This window comes from Lobosporangium transversale (genome assembly GCF_002105155.1).
Source record: "Lobosporangium transversale strain NRRL 3116 chromosome Unknown BCR41scaffold_17, whole genome shotgun sequence".
In the NCBI taxonomy this organism is placed as follows: Eukaryota; Fungi; Mortierellomycota; class Mortierellomycetes; order Mortierellales; family Mortierellaceae; genus Lobosporangium; species Lobosporangium transversale.
In genome coordinates this window covers 630,480-645,965 of record NW_019028995.1, presented here as the reverse complement: position 1 = coordinate 645,965, position 15,486 = coordinate 630,480, and the positions used below count along the sequence as shown (strand labels likewise).

The following is a 15,486-nucleotide window of genomic DNA, read 5'->3' as shown; positions in this document are numbered from 1 at the left end:
TGTGAAGAAAAGAAAAAGGCAGGCGGGAGCAAGTAGTAATTATGCTGTTGCTGTTGCTGTTGCTCTGCAAACTGACTAGAATTTGATTGAAAAGCGAGATCTGACTGATGTACAGAGGTATTGAAGAGATACTGAGATGGAGGAGTAATAACCAGTTCGATGTCAGAAAAAAAGTCAGAGTCGGTGTGGTTGTTGTGGTTATGAAGAAGATCGATTTGTCGCGTCTTTTGGTATTGGTGTTGTTCTACAGAAGGGTCAGGCTGTGGATGAATGATAGAAGGATGGATGGGAGAGTATAAGAAGGAGTGGTGTTGTTCCGGGGTGGCTATGGTCTGGAAAGTGCCGATGAGGGTCTTGTGATCACTCTCCTGAGCGGTACTTTGGTCGCGAGGGTTTTCTTGAGAAAGGCACGGGTTGAGGTATTCTGTGGCAGGGCCAGAGATGTCTTGTTTACACTCGAGGTGATGAGTATGACTGGTAGTGCTACAGTAGCGGATATTAGGATCTTTATTGATCGTAGGGTATGGCTGAAGCTGCTGGGAGGACCAGAAGGAGGATGAAAAGAAGAAGAAAAGGATCAGTAAAACATGCTGAATCTAAAAAAACCTGTATGATATGTATGTGGTGTACAACTGACAAGGAGGGGATTTCTCTTGAAACTTTTTTAAAAAAGCAGTAGCAAGTCAAGTCGACGCTATGCTTCACGTTGTTTTTGTTTGTTTTTGTTCCAGAGAGTTTTTTTAAAAGAAGGTTGATGGGGAGTGAGAAGGAGGGACAGCGCAAGTACCTTTGCCAGAAACACAGAATGAGAGCGGAAAATATAAAAAGATAAAGTAAATAAAGATATGGAGAAGGCTAGTAGAGAGAGAGAGAGAGAGAGAGAGTAGAGGAAGTAGGGGAAGTAGAAGAACGAAGGGAATTGTGGTCCTTTTTATATTTCTGAGATGAGCTTTAAGAAAAATAAGCTGTTGAAGTGTCAATGGGTAAAGAGCCGATTGGATTGAGCTGCTGCTTACTTCAGGTTTTGACGTTGCGGAATAAAAAAGTTTTTTTTTCCTTCTTTAATGAAGGAATAGAGGAAAATAGAAACGAGAATTGGAAAGAGGAAGGGATTTTCAACTCAAGGAAAGATTTGCATTTAAGGTAACGGTATAACAGCTCACTTGAATAAGCAGCTTTTTTTTTTTTTTTTTTTTTGTGAATAAAACAAGTGTAAACAATACAGACAGATGGAATTGAGAAGCAAAAAAAGTGACAAAGACAGAAGCGGTTAGGAAGGTAATGAATGAGACTCGATACCCTCTCTCTCTATCTTTTTATACGATTTTTCTTGTTCTTTCTTGATCGCCCATTCTACAGGGTACCGTCACTGTGAATGGTCCAAATAACCATGACCACGATCATCCTCCCCAGGCCATGATGACTCAACGGTGTGCTTGCCAAGATCATTCAATGAATTTTCCTTACCAATGATCCCCATCGACTTTTTAAAAATTAAAGAGGCCTAGCAATTTCATCAGCACCCTCCATGCATGTTGACTTGAACATCATTAATGGAGTATCCTTGGCATGTGTCCCACACAAGGGGCAGAACGCTTAGTGAGAGAATAAAGAATCATTGTTGCCATTTTGTGCTTTTTTTTTTTGTGAAACACTGCTACCCCCCGCCAAAATCCGGACGTCGAAATGTTTGTGTAAATGAATAGAGACACCCAACCCAACCCTTGGATTCTTTTTTTTTTTTTTTTTTTTTTTCAATTGAATTGACAGGAATGTTATTATTCAGAATAAACTTTTTGAAGTGAAAGGGAAGTCGACAGAACCTATTCAACTGTAACCAATTGACTCAAAGGGCTCAATTGAATATATTATATATAATATGCATATATATATATATATATATATACATTATATATTTTACAGATTTTACATATTATACGTACAATATATTCATGTATAATATATATTCCATATTTCCAATAATACAACTCAATTGAATATTATAAATTATATAGAAGATGGCGGCAAGAAGTCTCCTCGTAATCATTTTACTTTTGCATGAGCTGAATTGAATCAATCTCTTCAATTTTCTTCTCAATTCTCTCATATCTCATATTCAAGTGTATTCAGGGCTAGAGAAGAAGATAAAAGACAGATAGATTGCACTCATCCTTTGGCTTATATTCTAGTGTACGTATCAAGAGACTCCGTTTATTCCTTCTTGGCCACTCCTTTGAGTCCTTCGATCTTTTTTTTGTGTGACACGTTACAATGTTTCTCTTCAATATTCTATAATACTTCATTAAATATCATCTCAGCAACCATGATCCCCTTTGTTACTCATTGTAATAAAAATAATAATAATAATAAAAAAAATGGCATGAACAATTGCACAGAATAATATCAGATTATAAATGAAATAAATGAAAATGAATAGAGGAGTAATAGTAAATAAAAACGTATACGAATGTAACATTTTTTTCCTTCTCTTTGTGCTATAGTAATCATGAATAAAGCGTTCATGGAAGATGCATTAAAGGGATTCCAATGTACATGTATATTGTGTGTGTTCTGTGGTGAGTCAGAATTGAATCAACCATTCAATTGACACGTTTAAAATAAAATATGAAACTGAATTGGTCACAAGACACATCCACCCTAATCAACATATTCATCTTGAACATGTGTCATGATATACCGACCTTCATCTTCATTGCAGATGTCTCGTGAACAATTTTTCCATCGCTACTGCTGCCACTGCTGCTGCTGCCACTGCTGCTGCTGCCACCTTCGCTCTTGGGCATTGCTGTATGTCTTATGACTCAACAGCTAGTAGTTACCTTGAGGAGGGTAATGAATAAAAAAAAAACAATTAAAGAACATTTAGCCAATCTATAATACACTACAAGCACATGGAAGATCGGGTCACTCAGCAATGCTAAGATAAAAAAAAAAAAAAAAAAAAAAAAAAAAAGGTATTGGGTCCTAGCGTTCAAAGTGGGCGAAGCAACTAAACGAGGAAAAAAAAAAAAAAAAATCTGAGGGACGTGCTTGGATGGGATGAGTAGCGTTTGCATAGTAAAGTCTAGGTTGCCTTCGCAAGAAGCTTTTTTTTTTTTTTTTTTTTTTTTTTTCAATAACGATTGTGAGACTTCAACGTCTAGTGTAAATGTCAAGGAAATCTGTCAACCATTCCTTCCCAGCATTAAAAAATATAAATTGAAATAAAAAACCAGATGTTCGGAAAACAGCTCTACCAAAGCCGGTATAAACACGATAAATGAAAAAAAATCAAATGAAGACCCGATAAAAGTATATGATTGGTGAAACCCTTGTACCCTGCCTGAACGCATAATTAATGCTACAGGCTGTTATCATATTTATTTGTTCATCGAGCCACGCGTATCGTTTTTTTTTTTTTTTTCATGGTTCACCCCTGAATGGCCCTCCATTTAAACGGGCAAATTAAAAATAATCGACTGTATGTGACGGCCTGGACGAATAAAATTGCTTTGCAGATCGCGTTTTTTGAAGGCATACAAAGACATACACAGCACATGGAATGGGCTTTGGCAAGAGTAAGGGCGTTTTTTTTTTTTTTTTTTTTTTTTAGAAATGAACTCACATTTTCTGTGTCCATTTTTCGCTTGCTGATATTGTTGTTGTTTGTTAAAAGTGTGACAAACATAGACGAACTTACCTTTGTCACTCGGGTCACCGAGAGATCGGGACTGTTGTATGTCAGCTTTTTTTCCTTTTTTTTTAATAACACTGTTTTATTCGTCCAACAGTGAAAAAATAAAAAATAAAAATAAAGCGCCGTGCAACTACAACTTGGGTACATGTACTTTGGTCAATCAAGATGGTTTATGCGGGAAGTCGCCCCCAGTCAAAACGGGACTTTCATTAAGAAAAAAAAAAAAAAAAAAACTTTAGAGCACAGGAAGAAAAATAAAAAAAAAAAGGTTAAAGGATTATAAAGGTCGGTGTTGGAGAGAGCCAAAAAAAAAAGAAAAAGGAAAAAAAAAAGAAAAGGTCTCTAGGAAGAATGTGCGACTTGAACAACTGAGGCTGTTTATTCCTTATCTTGATTCATTACCTGACCCATGTCTAAAATAAACCCAATGTTTCTCCCTATGGTTCAGCACCCTGTAATCCCAAAGAGATTCTATTCTTCTCTCAAGCATCAGTGAACTAAACAATGATTAAAGCAATAATATTTGGGTCAATATAACCATCTTTCATCAGTGATAAATGAATTGGGCTACTCTTAAAGTGGTATTGCTTTGTGAAGAAAGGAAAAGGGGATAAGGGTAGCCCAAGGTTTTTTCTATGCAATTTTTCCACCCTCTCCCTTTCATCAGGAACAGTCCCCATAGCCTTGATGGGATATGAAGAAGGAAAAGCCTTGCATTATTACTCTTTATTTAGACAGACCTTTGTCCACGGTTACATTGCCATAGCAAAACAAAAAGCTTTGTTTATTATTTGCTCTGTGCAAACCGTTCCAACTTGCATTAATGCTGCGGACTAGCAGACATGTTGTGGACATAATCATGCGATACCCTTTTTTGTAAGATAACAAGATAGCGATAAATAGATAGTTCATGGGAGGAAACGGAGTAATCGAACAGAAGCGACTGTGCGTTCCCGCCAATTTTATGCGTGTTTTTTTTTTTTTGAGTCGCATAAAAAAACTCTCACGCCTTTGTACCAAAAAAATAAAATAAAAAATAAACCCTAGGAAGATCTTTTGTTTACAATGGCTTTTCTGGATTTTGACTGGTTCTGGTCCTAATAGAGTAAAAAAAAAAGGAGCAGCCCCCCTCCTCCTTCTCCATCTGTTCTGTTTATGTTTACATTAGGGTCGTTGACTAAAAAAAAAAAATCCCTCTTCTTGTTCCTTCCTTCTCTTCAACATGGTCAAGGACCTATTTCACAGGGACGAATCATCAACGTGCCCTGAGCATGGATCGCTCACAACGTTGTTTTTACATGCTATAGTTGCTGTATGCTTTGCTGTTCATGCTCTTGATTCATGCAAAAAAAAGCGTTAATAACTGTTATCCTGTAGTTCTTCTTTCTTCGGCGAGTTTTTATGAATGGAAAGAATAAATAGGGAAGGGTGGGAGTAAAGTAGGGAGACGAAGGACGTTTGGAGCCGTTAATACTTTAAGGAAAGGGAAAAGGGCAATGTTACAGTAACGTGGCCGATCAAAAAAAAAAAAAAAAAAAAAAAAAAAAAAAGCCCTTTTGTTGTTTTTCTTTTCTTTCATTTTTTTTTTTTTTTTTTTTTTTTTTCCTGCTCAATTGAAGCTTATCCTAGAAGAGTGCAGGGTTGCCGAAAAATCAAGGTCTTTCGTTTTTTCCCAAAAATCAGATCATGCATAATACAAATGTAAGGTGGATTCAAATGCTTCTTGTACATGTAGTTCTTTGCCGGAGGTGGTGACCCTTGCATTGACTGAAATAAAGTAATCCAATAAAACAAAAAGACCAAAGTTTAACCCCAAGGGTAGTATTGCAATTTCATACACTAAAATCCATCCTGTATTCATCCTTCCCAGCCCCAGACTTGCATTGTTATGCTTTGTATTTTTATACTCTATTTATTAAGCGGCTTCCTTCAACAAATACCGTCAAAAAAAAAAAAAAAAAAAAAAAGGTCTATGTTAATATATCATGCACATACATTCTGCTATTGAGAAATAAATAAAGCAATTGGGCAATTAAACAAGAAAAAAAAAAAAAAAAAAAGAGTTTTCATTCGATAGTTAGCATAAAGATTATACTACAGAAAAGAAAAAACACTTCAAGGGAGAATAGAAGGTTTCCTTCTTAAGAACAGCTTAAAAGTCAAGTGTAGAAAGTGTTACTATTATACTGACGCGTATTTTTATATATAAAGAAAAGAAAAAGGCCCCGTACTAAATTGATCTAAATAAAATGAGATGGGAACTGACCAAGGGGAAAAAGAGGGATGGATTGGGTCACAGTGGCTGATACCCTAGACGCCATCCTCCAAAGATGCTTATCTGGTGCGGTGCAACTGGGAAATGTAAAAATTATTGGTGGCAGTGACTTGTTTGTTTTTTCCGCACTCGTCATGCGAACTAAACAAATTGATACGCGACAAATTATATAATTGGTTCATCATTGGGAGAGGATAGGGAATCCGCAGCTGATCATACTGTACTCCTCAGCTCTTCCTTTCTCCCACTCTTCTTCCCATCTTATTTATCATTCATTGCTGCATAAAAACAAGGCTCCACTCTTGCTTGGGAGACATATACTAAGAGAAGCAAGTATTTTATTTATTCTATTCTATTTTATTTTTTTTAGAAAACAAAAAAAAAAAAAAAAAACTTCGAACCCGAGTCTAGCCCAAGGTTGATTTTCAAAGACTAAATCTGGGGATCGATGTCATTAAAAAAATAAAAAAAAAAATCGCAAAAGTCTTTTTTTTTTTAACTTTACTAACATAAGCAGATTCCAAAGTGGATTGAGCAAGTATGACTAAGAAGAATAAAAATATGAATAAAAATAATAGGGATAATAGTAATACCAATAATAATAATAATAATAATAAAAGAGAACTTTAGGACCGTTGCAACTAGTCAGAGAGGCTGTAGAATGTAAATGGACCTGTGATCGTCCATCTCAAAAAAAAAAAAAGAAAAGTATTAAGCATAGACCCATATCTCTTTGGTTGTACAAGAATTGAGAGCCACTCGAGTCCGCATGATGGTCATGTTACACACCGATAAAACTGATATTCCCAGCTTGGAAGATTAAATAAGCAATTTTTCTTCTTCCCTCCACATAAACAACACACCAATATCTACATTTATATATATATATATACATATACACGCACATGTTTAAACATATCAAAACACCCATATACCACCTTTTTTTTTTTTTTTTTTGCTCCGCGCTTGCATATGTACTGAGCATTTTCTTTTTTCTTTTTTTTTTTCCTTCTTCCGCCCTTGTTTCTCTGCCTTGTTCTGGAAGGCCTCGATACCGTTTACGGTCTAATGCTTGCTGTTCCACTACAGCCTTTTCATTTGATGTTAAAAAAGGATTGAGCTTTCATACGCTGCAGATTCAGAGCCGAAATGAAAAACAGCATTGGGGAGAAGAAAAGAGGAGGGGTGACAGGGGGTAAAGGGAGAGGGGGGGAATGCAAATGAAGTCATGGGATCGATTGAATGCAATTTTAAAGGAAATGGGAAATGGGAATTTGGAATTGAAAGGGGTAATGCATTCGTCTTTTCTTTTTTTTTTTTTTTTTTTTTTTTTTTCAAACTTATACATGTACTCAAAATCATTTTGCATTAAGTGTTGTCGCACAGAGGAAATGTCGCTGCAGGATGATAGATAGTCAATAAACGTAAATTTCTTTTTTTTAAACCATCGTATTCAAATATTCAATTGTCAATATTCATTACCATATTGTATTGTCATATTCCTTCCCTCCTATACCTGTACATGTAGTAGGGTCAGCACGCTGGAAAGAGGGTAAGCATTCATCTTGCATTATGAGCAAAATTTTTTTTTGTCCGACATGCATCTCAAAAAAAAAAGGATGTTCTTTCTTCTCTTGTGTTACATTCACAACCAAGAATTTGGGAAATCATTACCCTTTTTTTATTTTTTTACTTTTATATTTTTTAGAGAGCCGCTTGAAAGAGCATGAAACTATCAAAAGGTTGAATAACCCGTTATTAAAAATACTTTACCCATACATAATGAGCATGAATGAAAGAAGGAAAAGAAGAAAAAAAGAAGGGAGGAGACGATTCTACTTTCTCCTATTCTCTTTTTTTTCAGGTGAGCCGAACTATCATCGATTCAGTCGAAATATTTCATTGCTTACTACAGACAAAAGAATGGACAAACCAATCCTTTTTTCTTATTCTTTATAAATTTATTGCAATTACACTGCTCTATTGCACTGTAATTATGCCTCACCATTCTACTAATACTTCACCAATTGACTTGAACTACGCCGTTGTATTTATACTACACTAATCTAATTATTCCATTGATAATCAATTCTCGAAGCTCTCTCAACATTTAAATCCATTAAGCCCAACCCTTCCTTTTTTTTCGTAAGCGTCTGAGTTGTACTTGATCTTTAGGTTGTCCGTTAGTCATATCTCGATAATAATAGTAATAAATCATGTGTTCCTTGTAGCCGACTAGTTTCAGCTTCAACCGGATGAAAAAAATAGCGCCGTAAGGGATACAGGCTCTTTGTTGATGACAAGCAACGCCTATCTTACAAAGCGGCAAAAAGGGCGGAGGAAAAAGCTCCTATGATATCTAGTATTGAATATCCTCAAAACCATCAAAGACCTTTTTGTTTTTGTTTTTGTTTTCTGTTTTTTTTAGTAGCAGGAAGCTTACCTTAGAAGATATTCACTTATTTGTATATATTTAAAATTGCTTCTAATGATATATACCCAATGGCAGGCGACTACCATAATGACGAATAGATGGCAAAACAGTAGAAGACATGCATTTAGTGGTTCTCTCTCCATTTTAACGGGAGTTCTTTTTTTACATGGTCTCCCCCTAATATTGCTTTTATTAGCAATGAGGTGCCTTCTATCGTCGGCGTACAGTAGCATCCATTTATAACATCAAATACAATTCACGCAGAGGAGGTTGACCTATTCGTCTAGGCTTTTTTTTTTTTTTTTTTTTTTTAAAAAAAAAAAAGCTCCCCCCCCCTTCTTGTATTTGATCATACCTTATATTTGTTTTTTATTTTTAAAAATAAAAGCGCCTAGGGTGTATTATATCAACAAGTAACGTCTTCGACCTTCTCTTTTTCCTAAGGCCTAGGTACTCATTAAAGAAGTAGCAAATAAATGATATTAGACATTAAGCTTGTTTTAATCTTTATTTTTTACGACCTGACACAAAGATATTTTATAAACGTACGTGATACGCGTATATTCTTGTGTAACCATCAATCGTTTCAGGGAAATGAATGAGCAAAACCCATAATGTTCAAGAGCTCACGTTACTTGTTGACGACAATAAATTTTCTGTTATAGAAAACCAAAATTGTTATGTATATCCTTGTCATTGTGTCCAAAACCATCACAGATGGGTAGAAATAGAAAGAGGAGAGAGAGAGGGGGGGTAGGGACAAAAGGGGCGTCCATTCTCGTGATTATTGAGAAGCTGTCTCCTGTAGTGTGGTGCATACATACACTGATTGCCATTATTTCGCATGCCCAACAGCATCTACACTCATATAATGAACCAATCAGGACAAATGGAATTATGAAAACTACTGTTTCTGATAACGTGATCATGTCCAACAGGTCAGTTAATCTATTAAAATATAGGAAATGTAGGTGGCTGGCACTTGCTCGTGCCCCCTCTCCAATATTACCTCAAGGTCATTTATGGTCAAAGAGGTGCTCCAGGCACAAGGCTATAATCAAATAAGAGGGCGCATTTGTTTATTACCATGCAGTGAGGGCCTTTAGACTCGTTAATAGTTAGCCCTTGCTTCATTCCATATCGACAAATTGAAGCCTAATGGCACAATCATTAGAGGTTCACTTTAAATAATTTCAGCTACAAGAGCTTGGAATCATTTCCACAGCAAATCCTTTGAGCTAAGCAATATCACGTTAAAGATATAACGCTCTATATGGAAGATTGCTCACCACTTTTTTTTTTTTTTTTTTTTTTTTTTTTTCATTAGTTGTGCTTTTCAAGATTCCTTACAAAAGTTTTCTTCTTTCTTTCTATCTCTTCTTCCTAAACTGTCATCCATTTAAAGACGACAAGAATCCATAAATGAACGAACATATCATCCGCCAAGCTAGCGGGTATCAGACAGTTTAACTTATGAGCATGCGACAGTTTCTATAGAATCTATCTTCTACAGGATTCAGAATGACCTAGAAGCCTCCTCGGTGGCTCATTTATTTTTATTTTTATCAACCAAACGCCTATACATCCTGCATGGTCGTTCCTATCCTTGTTGAGACCCTGATTATAATTCATATTTAGGAGTACGTTACTCCTGCTTCTCAATTAGTTAGACCAGCCAGTTTACGTCGGATATATGACAGATCGTCTACTAAGATAAAAAAAAAACTACACTGTCAGTGTCAAGACAACTTCCTCGGTAGAAATCTATGTGATATTCTCCACCACATCTTCGTTCAGATGATGAGGACCGAGGCAAAGCTCAGGATTATGTGGAAGAAGCGTTGCCAGAAGATCCAGGCAGATCAAATAAGCAAGGTGACGGCATTGGTGCACTATCAGGCAAGACACCAATCGCCGATTTGGAAGCAGTTGATCCTCTCCTTTTTTTTTTTTTTTTTTTTTCCTCCTTCAACACCATTTTGGCATATTTAATTAGGGCTTTGTATTCCTTAAGGGGGAGAGAGCCAGACAATTTATTTTGAATACAAAATAATTGAGAACGTGGTTCAAGAAAGTTCACAGCAGTTTGAGATTTGGCGAATACGAGCCGTGCCGCAATTGTTGATTTAGCCACACCCTCATCGTCACATTTACTGCAATTACAAAAAAAATATAGTATAAACATGGCATTGACAGGTTGTAGATGGTTTCTCTTCTGCGTAATGGATGTGTGCTGTGCTTTTGACTCATTTTAATGTCATCATTTTTATTTGGGGTGCCGCCTTTATTTTTTCCCCTCATCATCTGTTCGTGTTTTTTTTTGTTTGTTTGTCCGTTAGTTGGTTGTTGTTTTGCTCACTTAACTTTACTTGCTCACCTCTCCCCTCTCACTTTTACTCTCACTCTCACACCTCTCACTCATTCACCCTCACTCTTACTCTCACCCTCACTCTCACCCTCACTCTCACTCTTACTCTCCCGCCATCTTACATCCCTCATCTTTTTTACCTTCATCACCCTTCGCCAACTCTCCCACTTCCTCCAGGAACGATACACACAGTACTTATGGCCTGACCCTCTTCCCTTCCAATTCCTTTCGCCTTTGCCTTAAGACTCACATTCCATACACGAAACGACCCCATTTTGCTTGTTGAGTTGCAATTCTTTGCTTACGGTCCACAGTTTGCACTCATTTCGGCATCTGCTTCATTTTTTGGCCATCTGAAGCATTTCTTTCTTTCTTTTTTTTATGACATCCGTGGGTTTACATCACTTGGATTCCTCTCTACCATCATCAGCTCCAACTGCTCGGTCAGTGTCAGTGCTTGCTGGAAAGCACACTCAACCGTACTATATATCTTCCAGCGACCACACACACGGGCATTACAATACAGGATCGAGTTCAATGATGGCACCTGATCAAACCCGACCTCGGTCTGCATCTAGCAGTTCAAAAGCGCTTCTAACCAGAGCCTTGGTGGAAGCCCAGTCTGCCGTCCAACTCGACAATGCCAATGATATCCCTGCAGCGCTTGAGGCATATAACCGTGCTGTAGCCTTATTAAGCAAGGTCATGGATGCTAGCTCTTCACCAGAAGAACAGGAACGCTTAAGGACGATTGTAGGTTGGCTTTCCGTTATTGTGTCTATCATTGGCGCCCATGCCAAGCCCTAAAGTAAATAGGATTGTTGTTTGAGAACAGTAAAAACTAATTTCCCATTTTTATTGTATTTCTCAATATATTCATATACAGCACGATTCGTATTTATTCAGAATTCATCTCCTATCAACCCCGCCAGCCCCAGCGGCGGCTCCTACCACGCCATATCCTCAGCACAACACCCCACCGATACCGCAACCTCCTCAGCAACCTCTCCCGCCCGCACCACGCCAAACAACTCCATTACGCTCTGCTGGCATTTCATCATCTTCTTTAGGTTCTTCGTCCAGTAGCAGCTCCTCTCAGCACCACATAGAGGATTCAGATAACACTACAAGATCTAGCTCCGCTGCAAAGGTACCTCCTCCGCGTCGCATCAGGAAACATGTACCTGTTCCTCTTCACCCATCTTCGATGGCGAATTCGGGTATTCATCCCCCCTTGGAACCTCGCACACCACGCCAGCGTTCAGATTCAACATCTGCCAGTGAGCATGGTACATCTTCTGGACATACCCGACACCATACACGATCACACACAGGAGGATCAACCCCTCGCATGACAGGAGATCTTGTTTACGCAGCAGAACAGCTTCAGATCCAGGCTCAACAGCGTCTGTTAGGCCCTTCAAAGATCAGGAGTCGAGATCATCTCGGTGTTCCAATGTATTCAGCCCCGACGGTACCTTTACCACCTACACCGACAGCTCTTGGCCCACCACCCTCTACCCCTCCACCTGTACCAGTGTTTTCACAGGGGCAGGGATCTACAATGTCGACTCCTACCCATTCAAATCCTCCAACACCCAATATGCCTGGAAACCAAACCTTCCTTACATCTTTGCCTTCTTCACCGCCGCCCAAAACATCCCTTCCACCTGGACCTCCGAACATAATTTCACCTCCAGGATCCCCTGCCAACACTTCTCGAAGGATTTCCCCTTTGGTTCCAGCTTCAACTCTATCAGGACAACAGTTACAGTCAAGTCAACGCTCGCTCCTTTCACCATCAGAGAACTCGCCAGATGATGAAAAGACACATGGGGCAATTCTCAGCAGATTCTATGACGATGATCTTGTCTCAGATGAATGGCTCCCTAACCTATCTTCAAGTAGCTTTTCAACAGCAGAAGTATTAGATCATTCTTCAGAAGACCCGTACCCTCGTGAACGAGTTAGTTCGAAGGGTAGGTTATTTAATCAAAATTTAGTTATACAGTTTGTTATTATTATTATTATTATTATTATTATTATTATTATTATTATTATTATTATTATTATTATTTTTTTGCAATTAACTTTTTTTTTATTTTTATTTTTATTTTTATTTTAATTTTTCTTAATTGATGGTTCCAAATTAGGATCTTATACTTTGAACCAAGTAGAGCAGATTAGATCTAAATCAGCACAAAGTCTCAACACAGTACAGGAGGTACATAAAGCAGGAGGAGATACATTGTCATCTCAACAACGACAACAAATATCACAGCATCAGAGATCATTTTCCCAGTCTTCAAATCTCTCAGCTCATCAATCAACAGCATCGCAATCGAGATCGCCTCTGTATAATGTTCAACAAGCAGCTTCATCCATCAGCTCACTACATGCTCTCGAAAGCGCCACCAACAAACGGATCTCTGATTCTTCTCGTTCGTTGAAGGAAGGTAGCCCATTAGCGCGATCCTCTGGGGGCTCTGGCGTCACAAACGGAGTAGGAGCTGGCAGCTCATCTTCCTCACTTTCATCCTTACCAGGACAATCTTCAGTTACGCGACCAGCAGTCCTCCAACATCAACATAGTAGCTCCAAGCTGAGTACAACGCTCTCCAATTCTACCTCAGCCTCACCAACGCTCGATAAGACGTGGAGCCCTAGTCTGAATGGCAGTACTCATAACCATGGTTCCTCAGGAGGCATGACTCTGTATGATGTGATTTCTGATGATCCATTCGCGGGAATGAGCTTTGTAAGCTAAAGTGTGAGGATTTGATTATCTTATTTTTGTAGAGTAAAGTGAGCTTGTATTTTAACCAGTCTTTTGCAGCCTCTTCCACCTCCTTTTGTAGAGCCTCCACCCACAGATCCACATCTACGTTGTTTTTGGCTTATGCGCAAACTGGAGCAGACCATGACAACAGGCGGGTTCCTTACCAAGCGCATGTATGTTCCACGTGCTATCTGGTATCAGTCCTTGGTTCGCCTACCTGCAGCAGGCATTAAAATAGAAGCTTGTCGAACTCTGTATGATCGCTTTGACGAGATGGCCAAACAGTCACAAAATGGGACATTGAACCTATTGGTGGAGGGCGGGCCCGAGGTGGATGCTGAGCGGATGGCGATCCTTAAAGAACTTGAAAGCTTGGAGGCAACGGCGCATAGTGTCCAGTCCAAACTGAGTAAGAAGCTGTCATTCATCAATCGACCAGGCAAAAATGGACTCAACCTCACTATTACAACAAACCAGGGTTATCAGGAAGATATGCAAGGCCCTGTAACGGGTGGAACAGCGAGTCTGTATGGGGCAGCGAGTCTTTATGGCACGGACAGCTATAATTGGGGGAATGGAGATGAGCCGCCTATGCCAAATTCTGAAAAGACTAGCAAGAAAGGAGGTGTGTCCGTGGGCGGAAGCACTGCAGACGCTGGTTCTGGTGGACTGAAAAGTCAATGGAAGAGTTTATCAAAGACCTTTCAAAAAATTGGAAACGATAAAGTGTAAGTTTTTTTTTTTTTTTTTTTTTTTTTTTTTTTCTTCTTCTTCTTCTTCTTCTTCTTCTTCTTCTTCTTGTTTTCTTCAGTAATATTATATCAAGACTAATTCGCTTTGCGGTATATAATTATCGTTTTGTTCTGTCTTATTTTTAATAGGGAGGACACATCAGCTTATACGGAGAATGTTGTCCACCTTTTCCAGTCAAGTTATATTCTGGAGTCCATGTTACGTCATTACAACGCCCATTCACATTATCATGTTCATCTCCAGATTGTAAACCGGTTACGTCGTCTATGCGACGTTCTAAGTCAAGTGATTTGTGCCTTTGTGGTTCGCGACCTTGGCGAGCTGATGGGCAAATACGTAAAACGCGTTGGAGCCTGGGTAGCTGATTAGAGTTTTAATAGAAATTATAAAAAAAAAAACCAGCCATTCTTTTTTTTTTTATTGTAACAATAGTCTTAGTCTGAGGTAAAGAACGCTGATTAATGATGATGGGTGTCGGCGCTCTTGACGTTATAGCCAATGAGGTTCCTACGTCCAATGATCTCGCCCAACATAAAAAAGGTGTATGCTTCAGCAGCGACCAAACCAGCTCTCACGTATTGATCCTTTGAGATATTCTTCCAGGTGTTGAGATTACGAGCATTCCAGATAAACTTGAGAGTAGCATCTTTAGCAGCCTCGATCTGAGCTCCTGAAGGAGGAGCCATTCCTTCACGGATATAGACTTGCTTCGCGATCTGAGCCGCTACTTTGGTGTTATACAAAAGAGGGCCTACGCGCAAAGCAGAAGCAAGGAAAAATAAAAAATAAAAAATGAGAACCTCTTTCGTGAACAATTCACCTCCATGGTAAGAAAAAGATGATTGGTGCCGTGGGTTTTTGCCCTGTACGAAGCTTGGATAATGTTTTGACTTGTTCCTTGAATGAAGTACTATAGAGACACGTTTTTTTTTTTTTTTTTTTTTTTTGCAATGCTGTCGTAGATTTATAAGTATCCAGGATGGATGATTACCATAGAGTTTAGAGACGATGGATGAGTTCATGGTGGGAATCTAATCGGGTTGAAGAGTCAATATAGAGCTGCCTTGAGGATGAACGTGTCAGTAATAAAAAAAAAAGAGAAGTAGAATGTGAATTGGACTGTGTTTTTAACTCTTTCCCTAATTTCTTATATATTTTATGGCCCCCACTTTGGGATGCC

General features: G+C 38.5%; 3 protein-coding genes across 3 annotated transcripts; 2 read left to right on the top strand and 1 right to left on the bottom strand.

Moving 5' to 3' along the window:
• The first annotated feature begins 10,486 nt into the window (after nt 1-10,486).
• BCR41DRAFT_56571 (hypothetical protein) lies at nt 10,487-11,068 on the top strand. The gene has a single exon (XM_022030911.1). It carries the CDS (start codon nt 10,633-10,635, stop codon nt 10,978-10,980), a length of 348 nt encoding a protein of 115 aa, XP_021881736.1. The 5' UTR covers nt 10,487-10,632; the 3' UTR covers nt 10,981-11,068.
• Nucleotides 11,069-14,720, top strand: BCR41DRAFT_56572 (hypothetical protein). Its single transcript, XM_022030912.1, has 5 exons — nt 11,069-11,527; nt 11,661-12,753; nt 12,928-13,532; nt 13,611-14,281; nt 14,435-14,720. Exons 1-5 carry the CDS (start codon nt 11,156-11,158, stop codon nt 14,673-14,675), a joined length of 2,982 nt encoding a protein of 993 aa, XP_021881735.1. The 5' UTR covers nt 11,069-11,155; the 3' UTR covers nt 14,676-14,720.
• BCR41DRAFT_353199 (mitochondrial ATP synthase g subunit-domain-containing protein) lies at nt 14,704-15,415 on the bottom strand. The gene is made up of 2 exons (XM_022024095.1): nt 15,298-15,415; nt 14,704-15,057 (listed from the first exon to the last, which is right to left on the bottom strand). The coding sequence occupies exons 1-2, from the start codon at nt 15,326-15,328 to the stop codon at nt 14,765-14,767; spliced, it is 324 nt and encodes a 107-aa protein (XP_021881734.1). The 5' UTR covers nt 15,329-15,415; the 3' UTR covers nt 14,704-14,764.
• Between the last annotated feature and the right edge of the window lie 71 nt (nt 15,416-15,486).

Bases quoted from the DNA above. Each gene is read 5' to 3' on its own strand.
- BCR41DRAFT_56572 (XM_022030912.1), top strand. From the start codon at position 11,156: ATGACATCCGTGGGTTTACATCACTTGGATTCCTCTCTACCATCATCA. The intron at 11,528-11,660 runs GTAGGTTGGCTT...ATTCATATACAG, and splicing joins AGGAACGCTTAAGGACGATT to CACGATTCGTATTTATTCAG. The intron at 13,533-13,610 runs GTAAGCTAAAGT...AGTCTTTTGCAG, and splicing joins CATTCGCGGGAATGAGCTTT to CCTCTTCCACCTCCTTTTGT.
- BCR41DRAFT_56571 (XM_022030911.1), top strand. From the start codon at position 10,633: ATGTGTGCTGTGCTTTTGACTCATTTTAATGTCATCATTTTTATTTGG.
- BCR41DRAFT_353199 (XM_022024095.1), bottom strand. From the start codon at position 15,328: ATGAACTCATCCATCGTCTCTAAACTCTATG. The intron at 15,058-15,297 runs GTAATCATCCAT...CTTTGCGCGTAG, and splicing joins CATCGTCTCTAAACTCTATG to GCCCTCTTTTGTATAACACC.